The sequence below is a fragment of the Lepus europaeus genome, chromosome 18 (assembly GCF_033115175.1).
Source record: "Lepus europaeus isolate LE1 chromosome 18, mLepTim1.pri, whole genome shotgun sequence".
NCBI classification, from domain to species: domain Eukaryota; kingdom Metazoa; phylum Chordata; class Mammalia; order Lagomorpha; family Leporidae; genus Lepus; species Lepus europaeus.
Genome location: NC_084844.1, coordinates 10,536,307 through 10,554,717, shown reverse-complemented (window position 1 = coordinate 10,554,717; position 18,411 = coordinate 10,536,307). Strand labels below are relative to the sequence as shown.

General features: G+C 41.3%; 1 protein-coding gene across 1 annotated transcript in view; it reads right to left on the bottom strand.

Annotated features, from left to right (window-relative positions):
• Window positions 1-10,351, bottom strand: part of ABCA5 (ATP binding cassette subfamily A member 5) — a 92,562-nt gene extending 82,211 nt beyond the window's left edge. Inside the window, exons 1-2 of the mRNA XM_062216105.1 lie at window positions 10,285-10,351; window positions 834-950 (exon numbers count right to left, since the gene is read on the bottom strand). Of these exons, the coding sequence (XP_062072089.1) occupies window positions 834-935 (102 nt within the window). The 5' untranslated portion in view covers window positions 936-950; window positions 10,285-10,351. The remainder of the gene's footprint in view (window positions 1-833; window positions 951-10,284) is intronic.
• Between the last annotated feature and the right edge of the window lie 8,060 nt (window positions 10,352-18,411).

The following is an 18,411-nucleotide window of genomic DNA, read 5'->3' as shown; positions in this document are numbered from 1 at the left end:
ATTTAATTATTCTGCCAGTCTGAGATGATGATGTCATCCTTTGACAATATTACTAGCTGTTGGCTAGAATTCTTGGTTTTGCTTACCTTTAAAAGTAAGGTCTGGGGGCCAGCACTGTGGCATAGCAGGTAAAGCCACCACCTGCAGTGCTGGCATCCCATATGGGCACCAGTTCCAGACCCGACTGCTCCACTTCCTATACAGCACTCTGCTATGGGCTGGGAAAGCAGTAAAAGATGGCCCAAGTCTTTTGGCCCCTGCACCCACGTGGGAAACTCAGAGGAAGATCCTGGCTCCTGGCTTCAGATAAGCGCAGCTCCTGCCATTGTGGCCAACTGGGGAGTGAACCAGCAGATGGAAGACCTCTCTTTCTCTACCTCTTCTCTCTCTGTGTAACTCTGACTTTCAAATAAATAAATTTTTTTTAAAAAAAGATAAGGTCTGATATTCTGACATAATTATATAATTATCTGTGATATAATTCTAGCATTCTTGGACAACTTAATTCATAGTCTGTAAAATGAGAGTTGGGGGAACAAAGTTATCTGTGGAATGTTATTTCATGAAATTTGGGAAATGCATACCTAAAGGTTCAAAATTAAGCACTAGTGTTAGAAATTAACTAAATTCTAGTAATCATTATCAAAATGTTTCACATTTAGAAGGTACTAGGTAATTCAGTTATTTTTCTAAGCTCTTTACAGGTGAATTAAAGGGAACAAAGGAAACAAAATTATAATAAAAATACACTTAGAAAAACTAATTATCTCTTAAAGACAGAACACATCAAAGCGAAAGAGATTGAAATAAGATATAAGAAAAAGTCAATTTACCTGAACACTACTTTTTTTAGTCCTACATTTAACTAGATAATTCTTCAGCAGGAGTGTTCTGGTCTGCCTCCAAACTCCCACCTCCCTAATTGCAGTAGCCATTTTTTCTGGATCAGCCTAAAAAAAGGTGAAGAAAAAGAGAAATAAACCTGGAGCCACACAATTAACGAGATAATTCTTCAGCAGGAGTGTTCTGGTCTGCCTCCAAACTCCCACCTCACTAATTGCAGTAGCCATTTTTTCTGGATCAGCCTAAAAAAAGGTGAAGAAAAAGAGAAATAAACCTGAAGCCATATGATAAAACGCATGTTATCAGCACAGAGATGTTTCAGTCCTAAGTAAGTTAATGAAGTTAAAAGCATCTTCCAAGCTGTCTCTCTTAACTAGATAGAATGGATGGAGCAACAATTTAAGCATTATGAAAAAGAAAAAAATAGCATGAAAACACAAGGGAAAGACCAGAATTTGAAATACCACCAAACCTGCAGTAAGCTTATTACTTTTTCTCTGGTATCTCCCAAACTGAACTCATGAGAAGTGGGCACTAGGCCACAGAGAGACCTCTAGAGGATAACCTCTAGTTTTGGCTTCAGGAATAGCAAGAGAAAGTCTTAATGCTCAAGGAGAATGTGGAAATACCAAAACTGTTATCTGTAATTTTCAATGTACCCATCCACAAGCAATCCCATGGTGGCAGCACCGGACTAATGAAAAGTCTAATGTGGGCAGAACTCTGAGCAGAGGAACCTTCTTCTCCACTCCATGGAACTATAGTTCCAAGACGTGAAGTCAACCCCTATTGCTTTTCTTCTCTACTCCTCTCACCCGGCCCTGCATCTGTAGAAGTATGTTGCACCATAGGGCAACTAAGCCCTAGATTTCTGGCCAGAGGATGGAAAAAACAGCCACCAGGAAAGCAAATGCGGCAAGGACAGCAAATAAAAAGAGAAAGTCAGGAAGAACCTCAAAAGTTGGTTATTAACTCCTACACTAACCACTACATGGGTTTAATACCATTCTTATTAACAAGTCTTAAGGAAGTACCACTGCCCAGATGCAAACTAATCACTGTATATAAGATATATATATATAAGATGTATATAAGATATCGAAATTACAAGTCATAGTTCAAAGACTATGGAAACTTAGGACCTGAACCTGTAACTGGACCAAATACATCTATTATATTCTGATGAACAAAAGCAAACTACTGAACATATGACCAAAGTGTCTGTTCAAATAGTGCTTGCTCATAAATTCCAGAAACTGGCCTTGAAGAAGTCAACTGAAGTTGCAAAGTAGTCTGGCCCTCCCTGATCATCTCGATCAGAGGTTTAAATTTGTTGAAACAAAATGCAAAGGGATACAAATAACTAAGGGCAAGATAAGCATGGGCTCCAAACTAAGTGGGCTTCATCTTGATTAATGAAACACCAAGCTCTCTTAACCCAAAACTTTGACTCTGTTTTTTGTTTTTGTTTTTGTTTGTGTGTGTTTTTTGTTTTTCGTTTTTGTTGTTGTTGTTGTTTTGACAGGCAGAGTGGACAGTGAGAGAGAGAGAGACAGAAAGGTCTTCCTTTTTGCCATTGGTTCACCCTCCATTGGCCGCTGCAGCCGGCGCGCTGTGGCCAGCGCACCGCACTGATCCGAAGGCAGGAGCCAGGTGCTTCTCCTGGTCTCCCATGGGGTGCAGGGCCCAAGCACTTGGGCCATCCTCCTCTGCACTCCCGGGCCACAGCAGAGAGCTGGCCTGGAAGAGGGGCAACCGGGACAGAATCCAGCGCCCTGACAGGGACTAAAACCCGGTGTGCCGGTGCCTCAAGGCAGAGGATTAGCCTATTGAGCCGCGGCACTGGCCTACTTTGACTCTTTCAGCTTCAGTCAAATGTTCCGTAGCTTTACTGAGTATCCTATTATTCTCTTCTTGTAATAAAGTCAAGCCATCAAACAAGTTTCCCAAAGAGCACTGACATCCACGATACTAAGTTACCTGACCTGCAATGGGCTTCAGTACCTGGCTTAAGTAGCCTAGCCTCCTTAAACATACTCACTAAGCAGCATGATAGTTCCTGAGACGCTGATCTGCTACCTCCTCATCTATTGCGAGATTAAACTTCCTTTTTTCTTTGCCCTCAAACCTTGTCCTTATCATTTGATTTGACACTAGGGACAGGGACTGGGCTTTCAATAACAAAGGTAACAGTATATTATTTACAGAAGAGTAACAAGCTGAAGAACAGATTTCTCACAAGAAACTGGAAAAACAGAAACAAACTGGTGGTACAAAAACAAACTGGTTCAGCCGGCGCCGCGGCTCACTAGGCTAATCCTCCTCCTAGCGGCGCCGGCACACCGGGTTCTAGTCCCAGTCGGGGCGCCGGTTCTGTCCCGGTTGCCCCTCTTCCAGGCCAGCTCTCTGCTGTGGCCAGGGAGTGCAGTGGAGGATGGCCCAAGTCCTTGGGCCCTGCACCCCATGGGAGACCAGGAGAAGCACCTGGCTCCTGCCATCGGATCAGTGCGGTGCGCCGGCCGCAGCGCGCCGGCCGCGGCAGCCATTGGAGGGTGAACCAACGGCAAAAGGAAGACCTTTCTCTCTGTCTCTCTCTCTCTCACTGTCCACTCTGCCTGTTAAAAAAAAAAAAAAAAAAAAAAAAAAAAAAAAAAAAAAAAAAAAAAAAAAAAAAAAAAACTGGTTCAGATACTAAGCAAAACAGCTTGGCAGTTCCTCACAAATTAAACATAGAATTATTGTAATACCACACAATTCCATGCCTAGGTATATAGCAAAATAACTGAAAACAGAGACTCTAACAATTACAAGTTCAAACATATTCATAACAAAGCTACTCATAATAGCCAAAAGGTAACAACAGATCAAATACCCACCAACAGATGGATGACAAACAAACTGTACTACAGAAGGCTACCTCAAAAAGGTCACCGGGGCCGGCGCCGTGGCTCAACAGGCTAATCCTCCGCCTTGCGGTGCCAGCACACCAGGTTCTAGTCCTGGTCGGGGCGCCAGATTCTATCCCAGTTGCCCCTCTTCCAGGCCAGCTCTCTGCTATGGCCCAGGAAAGCAGTGGAGGATGGCCCAAGTGCTTGGGCCCTGCACCCGCATGGGAGACCAGAAGAAGCAGCTGGCTCCTGGCTTTGGATCAGCGCAGTGCACCAGCTGCAGCGGCCATTGGAGGGTGAACCAACGGCAAAAAGGAAGACCTTTCTCTCTGTCTTTCTCTCTCTCACTATCCACTCTGCCTGTCAAAAAAAAAAAAAAAGGTCACCGGAAAAATGAAATTAATGATAGTGAATTTTCAATACAATTTCAGAACAGTCCTTATATATACACAATTAATTATTAATTATTATTATATATGCACAATTAATTATAGATAATTATTAATTAAAAATTATTCAGCCATAAAAAGGAAGTACTGATATGCATTACAATGTATATGAAGCTCCAAAACATTATACTAAGTGTAAGAATTTAGACACAAAGACCAATAATGTCTGATTTATTTACATAATTCCCAGGATAAATAAACCCATAGAGACAGAATGCAGATTAGGTGGCTGCCAAAGGCTAAGGGGAAAAGAGAGTGAGGAGAAACTAACTACTTAATGAATAAGATTTTCAGGTTGGAATAATGAAAATACATTTTCCCTCAATAAATATATATTTTTTTTTTGACAGGCAGAGTGGACAGTGAGAGAGAGAGACAGAGAGAAAGGCCTTCCTTTTCTGTTGGTTCACCCCTCAATGGCCGGCGTGCTGTGGCCGGCGCACTGCGCTGATCCGAAGGCAGGAGCCTTGTGCTTCCTCCTGGTCTCCCATGTGGGTGCAGGGCCCAAGCACTTGGGCCATCCTCCACTGCACTCCTGGGCCACAGCAGAGAGCTGGACTGGAAGAGAAGCAACTGGGACAGAATCCGGTGCCCCAACTGGGACTAGAACCCGGGGTGCCAGCGCCGCAGGTGGAGGATTAGCCTATTGAGCCTTGGCGCCGGCCAATAAATATTTTTAAAAGTACAATTGTATGATCTCATTCATTGTGCTTGTCACAGGTTTAATTACCCTCTTCCAGAGTATGTTTACCCTTTGAAGACCCTGAGAACTCTTTCTGCTTGTGGACCTCTGTTAGAGCTATAAGTTTTATCAATTTATCAATTCTTCAAAGAAGTTCCATTATAGCTGAACTCAGAAAGAGAATGTAGGAGGAGGCATTGTGGCTTAACTGGCAAAGCTGCCACTTGTAACGTGGGCATCCTATATGGGCGATGGTCCAATTCCTGGCTGCTCCACTTCCCAACCAGAGCCCTGCTAATGCGCATAGGAAAGCAGTGGAAGACAGCATCCATATGGAAGACTCAGAAGAAGCTCCTGGTTCCTAGCTCCTGGCTTTTGTCTAGCCCACCTCCAGCCATTGCAGCCATTTGGAAGTGAACTAGCAGGCCAGGAGCCAAGAGCTTCTTTTGGGTCTTCCACATGGGTGCAGGGGCCCAAGCACAGGGGCCCTCTGCTGCTTTCCCACATGGGAAACCTGGATGAAGCTCTTGTCTTGACCTGGCCCAGCCTCTGCCACTGTGGCCATTTGGGGAGTGAACTAGCAGATAGAAGACATTTTCCACGCACCCCTCAACTTCCCCATGTAACTCTTTCAAATAAATAAACAAACCTTAAAAAAAAAAAAAAAAATCACACCGAATAGGCCAGAGTCTCAACTGCAATTTCTGTGGTCCCCATTCAGATGTTTATCCTGGTAGCCTAGAATCTCTGCATACCAAGAAGTATTGAGAGGCATCTTGAGAGAGATCTTCCAGAACAATTGATACTGCCTTATTTTATAAAAACCTACCTAATGGGGAGGGGGGGCATTGCTATGATTTCCCTCCAAATCAAAGAATCTTCCAAACTGGCTAACCATCTCCACACAGATTAAAAAAGCAGGCAACCTATTAGAGCCATTTTGTCTTCTTCAAAAAAAGCAAACACAAGGACAGGTGTTTGGCATAGCAGTTAACACCTCCATCTCATCTGGAAGTGTCTGGGTTCAAGTTCAGCTTCCCTTCAATTTCTGGCTTCCTGCTAATCCACATCCTGGAAGGTAGCTGGTAACAGTTCAGGTAGCATGCACCTGGGAGACCCCAACTGAGCTCCCAGATCCTGGCTTCCACCTGGCCTAGCCCCAGCCATTGAGGGTATTTGGAGAGTGATCAGTGCATAGGAGATCCCTCTGTCTTTCTTGCTCTCTTGCTTTCTCTCTTCTTGCTTTTAAATAAATGAAAGAATTATTTTCAATAAATACATGGAATTAAAATTTCACTTAATTGAGCATCCTTTTTATATGCACTAGAGACTAAAAGACTAGACAATTTAAAAATTAGCAATATTTTACCATTAATACATACCACATAGTAAGAAAATTAGACAATTAGACATCCTGCAAAAATATTAAATAAATTAAAAACACAAAACAAAAGGAGTCAACAAAAGAAGATACATTAAAAAAATATTAAAACAGTAAAGAATTGATAATCATCTATCTAGGCAGGCAGATGAGAAGTAGGAATGGAGGAGAGAGGGAGGGTGGGAGACAGAATGAGAGAGAAAAGAAAAAAGGAAAGCCAGATCATTTCAGGATTTGCTATAAAACAAACATAGAACAGCAACCAACATAGCATAAACATTCTCAAGTTAACTGCCAAAGCACATTGATGTAATGAACACCACTAAATTATTAATTCAAATTGAATACTAAATGCTTAACTCTTCACTTTTAGATAAAAGACTCCCCATAAAGTAGCAGATAGATTCCCAATATTTTTCCTTCTGGGATAACTTTTCCCTGAAGGGTGAGTCTCTAATGGCCCTATCTGAAATATATGAATCTGCTCACTCACTCCACTCCTAGTCAGAGCCTTTTAAAGTAATAAACCAATAAAGCAACAAACATACAAATCATCATCAACAGCACCACTCTTCCTCCACCACTAATCTTGAGCTGTAAGAGTTAAATTTTCTCCTGGCAGTAATTTATAATTAAAAGAAGTCATGGGAACTGAGTGAGTTATTTATAAAGGAAGTTCATACAGTCTTGCTATCTAATTAATACACCATAAACCCTCCCCAAAACCTTATCTTTCTTCCTTGGAGTATGCTAAATTCCCTACTATCTTCTCAATATATTTTCATTTTTACTGAAGCTAGCCAGAATCAGATTCATTTCATTATACAGCATGTAAAACCCTGATAGATTTAAATATATTTTACATGAATAGATTTAATTTTTAAAATCCATGTTTATTTCTGTGAAGGATGAATTAAGATTAACATCTTACAAAAATAGACTGAGTCATCCTCAGGATCATCCTAGTAAAAGATGCAGTTAGCATGTCAGTTAGATGACTGAGGTCACACTGGCCTACCAAACCAGAGTTGATTACCACTCTTTTGTTCTACCTCTACACCTAATAAAACTGTAATTACTATTTTTATGTCTTAATCTTGAACTTGACCATGATATCCTTAATTAAAAAATATTATTTATATTTGCTTCTCTACCTACCAATGATGACATTATAACTGATATCATCCTATAAAATCTGTTATTATGGCTTCATGAGAGTTTTTACACATCAAAGGCTATAAGAACCCTAAGACAGACGCAGTAAGCACTAAATCCAAGCTACTGCCTATTTAACGCAGTTATTTCTACGTTTGAAAATGGCCAGAAAAATTTAAAAACAACATCTAGTGGCATGTATAAACTACATGCAAGCTAAATTTTGGTGATTATAAGTAAAATGTTACTGAAATACTGCCAGGCTCAATTAGTTATGTACTGTGACTACTTTTGTGCTATAATGACAAAGTTACTGAAATAGAGGTCATACACTTTGAAAAACCTAAAATATTTTAAAATTTTAGAATTCTCATCTGCTAGTTCACTCCTTAAATGCCCTTGATGGCTGTGGAGGGGCTAGGGCTGAGGCCAAGAGTTAGGAATATAATCCAGGACTTCCATATGGGCGTCAGAAACAATCACAGGGACTATCACTGCTGCCTCCCAGGATCTGCTATGGCAGGAAGCTCGAGTCAAGAGTCAGAAGTGAAAGCCTAGGTATTCAGATGGGGGATGTGGGTATCTTAGCTGCTAAGTAAATGCTCACCCCAATACCTAGATTATTTACTATCTTGATCTTTACATAAAAATTTCGTCAACTCCTTTTACAGGTTAAAGGAGAAAGAAGAAAAGGAAGTGAAAAAAAAGTGGCAGATTCATTTAACATTTACCAAAGGATTTATACCAAACATATGAAGCCAAAAAAGATTAGACACTATCAGTAACTTTGCAGATAGATATTTAATATAATCTGCTAACTACAAGTGGGGAAATAGTTTGAAAAGGAAAAGAATGGAATTTCCATACAAAGAAAAAAGAATGGAAATGCTAGACTCCCCAAAAAACTCGTGTACAAAGTAAGAATACCTGTAACACAGCAAATGCATAAGCTGGGCAGTTTTTGGTCTAAATGATTCTAAAGACAGGCACTTAAAGTGAACCTGAAACACCTTATTCACAAAATTAGACACCTTATTTTCTGCACTCAATATATAACACCCTACATTCACTCTACTGCACTTTTCACACCTAAGAGTAATTGCTTAATTCACTGGCAACCATGTATGTCACTAGTTAATTCACCTTCCCAATCTCCAAATTTGAGTTTCCATTTGTAGCCTTGATTCCTTCTTCATTGAAAAAACTGAAGCAAACAGTCAAAATTTCCAAAATCTCCCATTATTCTTTATATCTACCTACCTACATCTGCACCCAAAGCAGCACTATGCCAGCTCAGATTCTGTTTTTATTAGAACTCTGAACTAGAAAAGCTTAAATGGAATCTGGTGCTACCTGACTCATGACTGGAAATTCCTGTGCAGCTATACCACTGGCTTCTCAATTAATAAAAAAACCATTAAATAAGCCTTTTAATAGCAGATGCATTATATATGCTCTCTTCTCTAATGTTTTAAAATTTACCAAAGGTGGTGCAGTAACAAAAATTGTCAACGTAATTTAACCTAAATTTTACAGCAGTGTTATTTCTTGCTGAAAGAGAAAAATGAGGATGCAATAGTACCGTTTGAGATTATCCAATAACTTTCCCTACATATAATAGGTTCTTAGAAGCTTGTTCTTACAACTATTTTTAACTATTTTTGACCCAACCGATTCACAAACTAGTATAGATTATGATTTAGTAGGGTACTGGAAAACTCTTAGACAACCACCCTTTCAAACTGAAAGACAAGATTCTAAATTTTATTCATCTTAGTACTTTTGGCACTGAGTATCTGGAATACAAAAGATATGCAATAAACATGAAATGCATTAACAAATCTGCTACTACCCTGAACAGAAGATTTCCCTATACTAACCCCCTTTTGAAGGGGAAGGGAAATACACTTAAACAGCATGTCTTCAACAACTAATGCTTCTTTAGTTTGATTTCAATGCAAATACTCCAAGAAGCCTGAGAAGGTTCTCTCCTATGCAGTGTCCTCCAAACCCCATGCAACACTGTTCTCCGGCAGTCAACATACAGCGGATAAAGCACCAGACTAGAATCGGGCATGCCGGACTCGAAATCTCAGCTCCACGTCGGAGCAGAGGAGACCACAGAAATGACCTAACCTGTCTCAGCCCCACCTCAGAGACCACATCTGCCCAGCCTGGCCCAGCTGCCTTCAGGATCACAGGAGACTGACCCTGGCTCGCAGCTGGAGTCCAGCAAATACTCTTTTTCTCCCCTTGGACGCCTTCAGAACGTCCTCCAGAGAAAGCAATCCTGATTTCTTTCTTTTTTTTTTTTTTTTTTCCACACATATCCTAAAAGGTAAACCTAAGCCTCCGCAGCCCGGGAGAAACCTCTGGGCCATCAGGGTCTCTCACCCCGATTTCCGATCCGCTGAGGACCCCTGCGTGCCAGCAGCTTTTCCTAGCGTCTCGGGAACCGCAGCGATTTTCCTCGCCCCAAAACCGTGTCACGAGACCTGCGCATTTTCTTCGCACCCAAACTCCCTCGCACACACCCGATAATGATCAGCACGAACCTCCCCAAGGAAAGCGAGCGCTAACGAGCCAGTTGTCGGGAGAGAAATTTACTTCAATAACATTTCTCCTCCTCTCCCCAGCGATGCTCGGGCCACGGAGGGGCTCCGGTCCTCCCCGCCAGGACAACACCCCGAGCCGGGCACACCGCACCTCCCGGGCTTCCCTCAGGGCGCCGCCGGCCTCCTCCGGGGCCCGCTGCACCTCACGCCCCCAGACCCCCGCAGCCCCTGCGCCGACGCCTCCAGCCGCCGCTCCTCGACCCCTCACTCCCTCCGGGGCCACGTCCCCTAGGCGAGCCTCCAGCGCCGCCGCCCTCTGGGCCCTCCTCACCTCAGGGCCGCGGCCGCAGCGCCGTCAGGCCCCGACGCGCAGGTCTGTGCCGAGCCACGGAGCTCGGAAATTGGTGTGAGGGAGCGGCCGCGCGCGCGCCACCGCCGCACGGCCCTGCGCGCGCCCCGGAGCAGGCCGCGCCCTCCGCGCCGCCGCCGCGCCCCGCCTCCTGCCGAACGCACCTGAGGGCGGGGCTCCCGGAGGAAGGGGCTGGGTGCACGAGCGCACGCGCGCGCACGCCACTCGGCCCCGCCCGCCCCGGCGCACGCACGCGCCCGGGAGGGAAGCGCACCTGGGGGCGGGGCACCGAGGGGACCGCGTTCCCGCGCGAATCGGGCGTCCTGGTCCTGGCCCCGGGCCTAGGCGCCTGAGACTTTCCTCCTCTGTGGAGAGCTCTGTGGAGGCGCGGGCACAGCAAGCGGGTTGAGATCCCGGACACAGAGTTTGACTGGAAGCCCTGCCGCCTCCTAGTGGGTAGCCTTGGTCCTAAGCCCTCAAAATCGGCCTCCTTGGTCACTGATGGGTTCAAGAAATCTTTCTCCTTTGTCCGCTTGTCCGTGGCGTCCGCAGTGCCCAGTCCTCCTCGCCAGCTCCTCAGACAGCGACCTGGACGTCGGAGGTGAGGGCGCCTTTGGTTCCTGAGGTGTCCTCAGGAAAGGCTGACAGTTGTGGCAATCCAGAATTTTCCACACAGCCTGAAACCTGTACTATGAGTGAGAAATTGTGCGTCGCCTTGTTTCTGCTAAACGTAGTTGGCTGTCTTGAGTTTCAATGCCCGAAGTGAGCTAAATGGTGACCAAAAGTTACAGTAGTTGTAGGGGAAAGAAAAGGTCACAACGATAATATCACATACTTTCTAGATTTCTCTATGCCCACGTTTCCTTGCAGAGTCATATTTTTTAAAGGCTTGTTTTTAAAAATTCTGTGAATACCGCGAATACCGCGTATGTTTTTTTCTGTTCAATTTTTTTTTTTTTTTTTTGGACAGGCAGACAGGCAGAGTTAGACAGTGAGAGACAGAGGGACAGAGAGAAAGGTCTTCCTTCCATTGGTTCACCCCCCAAATGGCTGCTATGGCTAGCACGCTGCGCCAATCTGAAGCCAGGAGCCAGGTGCTTCCTCCTGGTCTCCCATGCAGGTGCAGGACCCAAGCACTTGGGCCATCCTCCACTGCCTTCCCGGGCCACAGCAGAGAGCTGGAGTGGAAGAGGAGCAACCGGGACTAGAACCTGGGGTGCCCGGGGTGCCGGTGCTGTAGGCAGAGGATTAGCCTAGTGAGCCGCGGCGCTGGCCTCTGTTCAAATTTAAACCAAATCTCCTCAACATTTGCTCTGCAAAGTTTTAAAGAGGAAAAAAAGGAAAAAGTGGCCTAGAACTTGGGGAGAAGTAAATAAATGTAGCTCAAAGATAAATAGGCAAAAAGGTTACTGAACTATACTTTCATCCCAGCTCTCTGTGTCCTGAGTGTCTTATTCTTGTCCTGTTGACATTCATTCTGTCTGCACCCACTTCTATTATTGTTTCAAAGTGAAATGACCAAAAACCTGATTCTCCTCTCAGAGCCTCATGACTCAGACAAAATGATCTCAGTCTTCTCTCCACCGCACGCGTGCTACCATCTTGTTCGTATCATTTAGGTACTGTCTCTTCAATTAGGCTGCATGTAGTCTGAGCTTAAGAGCTTTCTGTTATACCAATTGAATTTTCCAAGTCTTATATTGTAAGTATGCAGTAAATGTTACCGATAATGCTACATGTAAAAGAAAGAATATCCAAGTATTATTTTCCACCAATGTGTCAGCACTTCACAAATTTCATGATGGTAATATAATTGTGGGAACCATAGAAAATACTAAATAAGACCTATTAATTAAAAGATGATCTTAAAGAGATAATTACCCTGACTGGACATTATACAATGTAAACATGTATGGAAACATCACATAGGTGCCATAAACAGGTACAATGTTTTTGTCAGTTAAAAATTACTTAGATACAGGTCAACATTGTGGCACAGCAGGTAAAGCTGCCACCTGTGACACTGGCTTCTTATATGGGCACCAGTTCAAGTCCCCAGCTGTTCCACTTCCACTCTAGCTCCCTGCCAATGTGCCTGGAAAAGCAGTGAAAGACAGCATGTATGTGGAAGACCAGGAAAAAGCTCCTGGCTCCTGTCTTCTGCCTGTCTCATCCCTAGCCATTGTAGCCATTTGGGGAGTGAACTAGCTCTCTCTATGTAACTCTGCCTTTCAAATCAATTAATTAATTTTTTTAAAAAGTTATTTAAATAGATTGGTACAAATTAGCATATGAACACCGACATATTTAACTGTCTTTTGGACAGCAAGCTACTTATCAGACTGCCTGTGTCTTAAAAACAATTTAACCAAATAATCTCAATCTAAATTTCCACAATTCCCAAGTTCCATTACTAAATAAGCAGTAGGAGAGAAGATGTTCCTTCCTGAGCTTCCGTATCTAGGAAATAAAAACAAGCCATACTGCTTGGTTGTCATGGTGGCACCCCAAATCCCCACATCATCTAATTAATAGATTCTTTAGATAAATAGGTCACAAGGGAATACACAGATCATAGAAGTTGTAGATTGAAATTCATCAAGTTCCCTAGCTGAACAAAATTAACAGTGAGCCAGAATTTTGACAGCATTTATTGTAGAGAAAGAAAATAAGGCTTGCTAACCCAGAAACCAACCTACAACCTAACCTCCTGCTGGTGAGTAATGGATTCTAATTGTGCTATTTTTTTACTTGCTAGTCATCAAAGCCTTGTTTAATGGATTTTCAATGCTACTGTTGCTAAAATTCACAGCAAAATCACCATATTGTTCCAGTATGTTTTGCTAATGTCAAGTTAGTATATTGTTTTGCATGATTATCAATACATTGAAAATTACATGTAACATTTTAAATTATATTATTGAACACTAATTAGTATTTGTTTTAAACATTTGCCATGTATATGAGCTTTAAAAAGGTACTGATGCAGTTTCTAAATTCAGGCTTTAAATTAGGTGGAATTTCAAAGAATTTCATAATGGTATCTTTATCTAGAATGAAGCAAGACAAGAAATGTGGCACTGTTTGACAAAATAGAAGGGGACTTGATCATCTGTATCAATAGAATTCCTAACTACCATATCAAATGTAGCTGAATTTGTTATTAAATGGCTTAGGGAAATGATTAATTAATAAATAGTGGCGTGTTAGAGGGAAGAGAGTTGGAGAAAGGAATGACTTGAAGATAGTTTAATTTGTTTGACTTTTACTGTAAATATTATTTAAGAGAATTTCAAGTATTTTATTCTTTGTGTCTTTTCAAACAGAAAAATAGTCAAGGAGACTGCTGTTTGAAGAATGTATTATCAAATTTGATACTTTATACTCAACCAAATATTTATCAAGCATCTAGTATTCTTGCTTAGTAAGAACTCCAACTTTCTAGGTGAACTAAAAAAAAGTAAAGAAATCAATAATTATTCTAAAACAGAAAGATAATAAAACATCAAACTATGGAAAATAATGTTTGTTCCCCTATTAAGTCATGTGGTGCAAATGATTAAATGTTACAGAGAAATCATTGAGAAGTAGAGTTACCTGGTAATGTCAAGAAGGATAGATTAGAGATTGGTTTAGTTAGAATGGAGAATATAGAGGCCAGCATTGTGGCATAATGTGTAAAAGCCAGCACCTGGTACACTGGCATCCCATATGGGCACCAGTTCTTGCTCAGCTGCTTCACTTCTGATCCAGCTCCCAGCTGATGGACTGGAGAAACAATGGAAGATGGCCCGTCTTCCACCCATGTGAAGACCCCAGTGAAGTGCCTGGCTTCCACCTGGCCATTGCAGCCATCTGGGGAGCAAACTAGTGGATGAAATATCTTACCCCTTCTCTGTCTCCCCCCTCCCTCTCTGTAACTCTGACTTTCAAATCAATACATAAATATTAAAAAAAAAATGGAGAATATATCGGAGGGCATAGAAAAGAGAGAAATAAGTCTGCATGTGTTTTTGTTAACACAGGTAGTAATTTAACAACAAGAATAAGATAAAGGCTAAACAGAAACTTGATCCATCTTGTGTTCTTTTTCCCTCTTCGGAATAGAAAATGGACTTTAAATTGGTAAAGGTGAAACAACATAGAAAGAGAACTGAAAGTTGAGACAGGTGAGGAGTTAGTAAGAGAATACCTATCTGTTTCAAATAAGTTCATGTTTCCAGGCACAAATTCCATCCTGCAGCTGTTTACAGGTAACAGAAGACACATTTCTATTGAGTCCTTAGAAACTGTAAAGAATTTAAAAGGTGATGGTTCATCTGCTTTAAAAAAAAAAAAAGACAGAAAAGGTATAGACACTGAAAACTTTAGACCAGAAAATGCAATTCCAGAGTACATAATTAAATATGTTAAAGAGTTTGGTGGTCACTCTGAACTAACAGTAAATAAAATAAGTCATACCATGCATACTTACTTGATCTTTGAAATAAAATGAAATTTTATAGTCATGATAAAAATTCACCAAAGCATTTAATACAATTTTTCATTATATCTTAGTGGATAAGATATTAAAATATAAACAATGTTATAATTAGGTAAATTGAACATTTTTTGAATAAGTATATCCAGATTTCTGTTCATATTTTTCTTTTCTTTTCTTTTTTTTTCTTTTTTTTTTTTTTTTTTTTTGACAGGCAGAGTGGATAGTGAGAGAGAGAGACAGAGAGAAAGGTCTTCCTTTGCCGTTGGTTCACCCTCCAATGGCCGCCGCGGCTGGCGCACTGCGGCCAGCGCACCGCGCTGATCCAAAGGCAGGAGCCAGGTACTTCTCCTGGTCTCCCATGGGGTGCAGGGCCCAAGCACTTGGGCCATCCTCCACTGCCCTCCCAGGCCACAGCAGAGAGCTGGCCTGGAAGAGGGGCAACCGGGACAGAATCCGGTGCCCCAACTGGGACTAGAACCCGGTGTGCCGGCGCTGCGAGGTGGAGGATTAGCCTGTTAAGCTATGGCACCGGCCTCTGTTCATATTTTTCATAAATGACATAGATGAAGACATAGAAATCATTCTGGTCAAATCAATGGATGAAAATAAAATAACATAATATTGAAATCAAGATAGAAGAGAGGTCAAGAAGCCAAAATTATTTAAAGAATTTTGACCTCTGAGCTGAAACCTAAAAGATAAAATTCAACAGAAATATATGAAATTTCCTACATTCATATTGAACTATTAAACAGGATAGATTCTAGTTTAGCCAAGTAAAAGGCATACAGTAGTTTTAGAGTCTGCCAGAATCAAGGTGAGTTATTAATATATCACAAGTAGCATGCAGTTATATCTCTAAGGCTTATATTTGAAAATGGGGTCCTCATTTCTTTTCCCAATTTTCTTAGAATTTATGGTTCTGCAGTAGGCAGAATAATGACTCCAGAAAGATACCCACATGCTGATCCCTAGAACCTGTGAATATGTTGCCAAATTTGGATAAATAGGACTAAAATTATAGGTGGAATTAAAGTTGCTAAAGAGCTGGCCTTAAAATAGGGAGATTATCTGTGATTATCCTGGTGGGCTGGTATTATCACAAGGGCCCTTGATAGTGAAAGAGGAAGGCAGAAGAAGACACAGTGATGGGATACAGAAAGAACTCAAACCACCACTGCTCCCTCTGCAGATGGAGGGAGGAAAGAGATGGTCTCTAGAAGTTGAAAAAGACAAGAAAACAGATTCTCCCCCAGTAGCCTCCAGAAAGGAACAGAACCCTGCCTAGGGGGACCTATGTGTTGGGCTTGTAACCTACAAAACTGCAAGATAATACATTTGCGTTGTGCTAAATCACTAAGGTTGTAGCAATTTGGTACAGCAGCAAAAGAAAGCTAATACATCCCTTGTAAGTTATTTTGATTCTCTGTGTTGTAGCACTGAAAGTATTGAGGACCCAAGTGTCTTTTTTTGTTTGTTTGTTTTTCTCCCTCTAGGCAAAGGATAGGATATCATAGAACAGTGATTGATGTGATTGATAATTGAAGTGATTCCATAATCACCCATGTCTCTCAGTTGGCTTTTGTAATCACATTTGCTAATTCATGAAATAGTACTATAAAATAGCTGACTTCTGTGGCACAGTAGGTTAAGCCACAGCTTGCGATGCCAGCATACCATATCAGAGTGCTGGTGGGAGTCCCTATTGCTCTGCCTCTCATCCAGCCTCATGCTAATGTGCCTGGGTAGGCAGCAGACCCTGCCATCCATGTGAAAGACCAGGATGAAGTTCCTGGTTGCTGGCTGCTGGCTGCTGGCTTCTGCCTGGACCAGACTGCTGCTGTGAACAATCTGGGAGTGAACTAGTGGATAGAAGATCTCTCTCTCGCTGTCACTGTCTTTTCAAATAAAAAAATCTTTAAAAGATAGATGGCTCTCTGACTCTCTGGGTTGTTTCAAGGAGTTTATGAGATGAAGTGTGTGACATAAGAAAATCCAACTGTTCAGCATATAATTAGTGCTACATACTGTTCTTTATCTTTTATGTGTAGTTTTTTTATTCAACTCCTGTGACAAAGTGAGCCATGTACTATCATTTTACCTTCCCCCCAGGTAGATAGAAGCTAAGTACCATGAATACTTAAAGCACCAGATATTACATATAAATGGAAATCATATAGGGAATTGATATACAATGAAGAAAATTTGTCTTTTATATATATACATAAAGAAAATTTGTTTCTACTTCCTTGAAGTTTTATTTTCTTTTTTCATTTAAACTTTACTGAGATTCAGTTTCAGTATTTGTGTCTTCTATATTTCTGTCTCTTCACCAATCTGCCCACTGCTGTAAGAATTGTGAAATGCCTGTTAGTTGTAAGGCACTATCCTAAGCATTAAGCATAGAATAGCGGAGGATCACACGTGGTTTCAGCTGTAACAGACTACAGACTATAATGAGAGCTATAGAATGGGAAGTGACAATGAAGTGTGATCATTACCATCATGGAACTGGTTGATAGTGCTTCATCTAATACTGATCTGGAGGAACAAGGAATATTGTCCAGAGGAAGCCACATTTAAGTGAAGTTCTTAAGGCAAAGCAAGAGTTAGGCAAAGGGAGAGGAGAGAACATTCTAAAAGAATACTATTACCTTAAGTTGTTTCAGCCTAATACTCATTTACTATTGATATTCTTTACCCGACTCTCTACAAACTCAAATAGATCCTGCTTTAAAGGTTAACTCCCAAAATATAATTTGATGGAAAGTTCTTGATGTAAAATTCTCAAGTGTCTCATATTTAATGAAGCTTTTTTCCACAATCCATGTTTTATTTGAACCTGAGTTCTCTCAATTCAATAATCAGGCAATGTTCTTGCTGTAGACAACATTATTTTCCTACCCAGCTAGAACATAGCCCTCTGTTAATAGCTAGCAATAATATAAATATCAACTGAAAAACAATAGAAATCTTTTCTGTTGTTTCATTCTTGTGATTACATTCTTTTACCACTAGATGGTACTTGTATGCCTGAGAGACAAAAATGCTGAATCAGTTTACCCTCCTGTAAAAAAACAGAACCAACCAATGGAGAACCAAGACAATAAGAAACTGCCCAATCCAAATGTTAAGTGATCCTGATTTTTAAATTTATTCATATTTTTCATATATTTCATATATTCACATCATATTTTATCTGGATAAATATGACAGTAAAAAATATAAAATTAAATTACCTTCAAATTTCTGCCATCTTGTACCTACCCACCTCCACCAAGGCTTTATTTTCATTTCTGTTATTTTTACTTTCTGTTAATACTGTTTTTTCAATAATCTAACCTGGAAAAATCAGATGACCTGTTGTTCCTTATTGGAGACCACCCTCCCGCCTTCCCAATTCTTTGTCTAAACTAATGCCTTCTCTGTAATCAGAATAGTCACCCTCCGCCCTTCCCAACCATGCTCTTTCCCATATTAGTTTCAGAAATCCCAATTCTTCAAGGCCCTTTCCACTAGCAAGCTGCCATAAAGTATTTCCTATTATGACCTCCAGAAAACCCCTTCTTACAATTCGATTTTCATTCTTTTAACAAGCTTAGTCATTTGTCTACTAGTAAATGTAC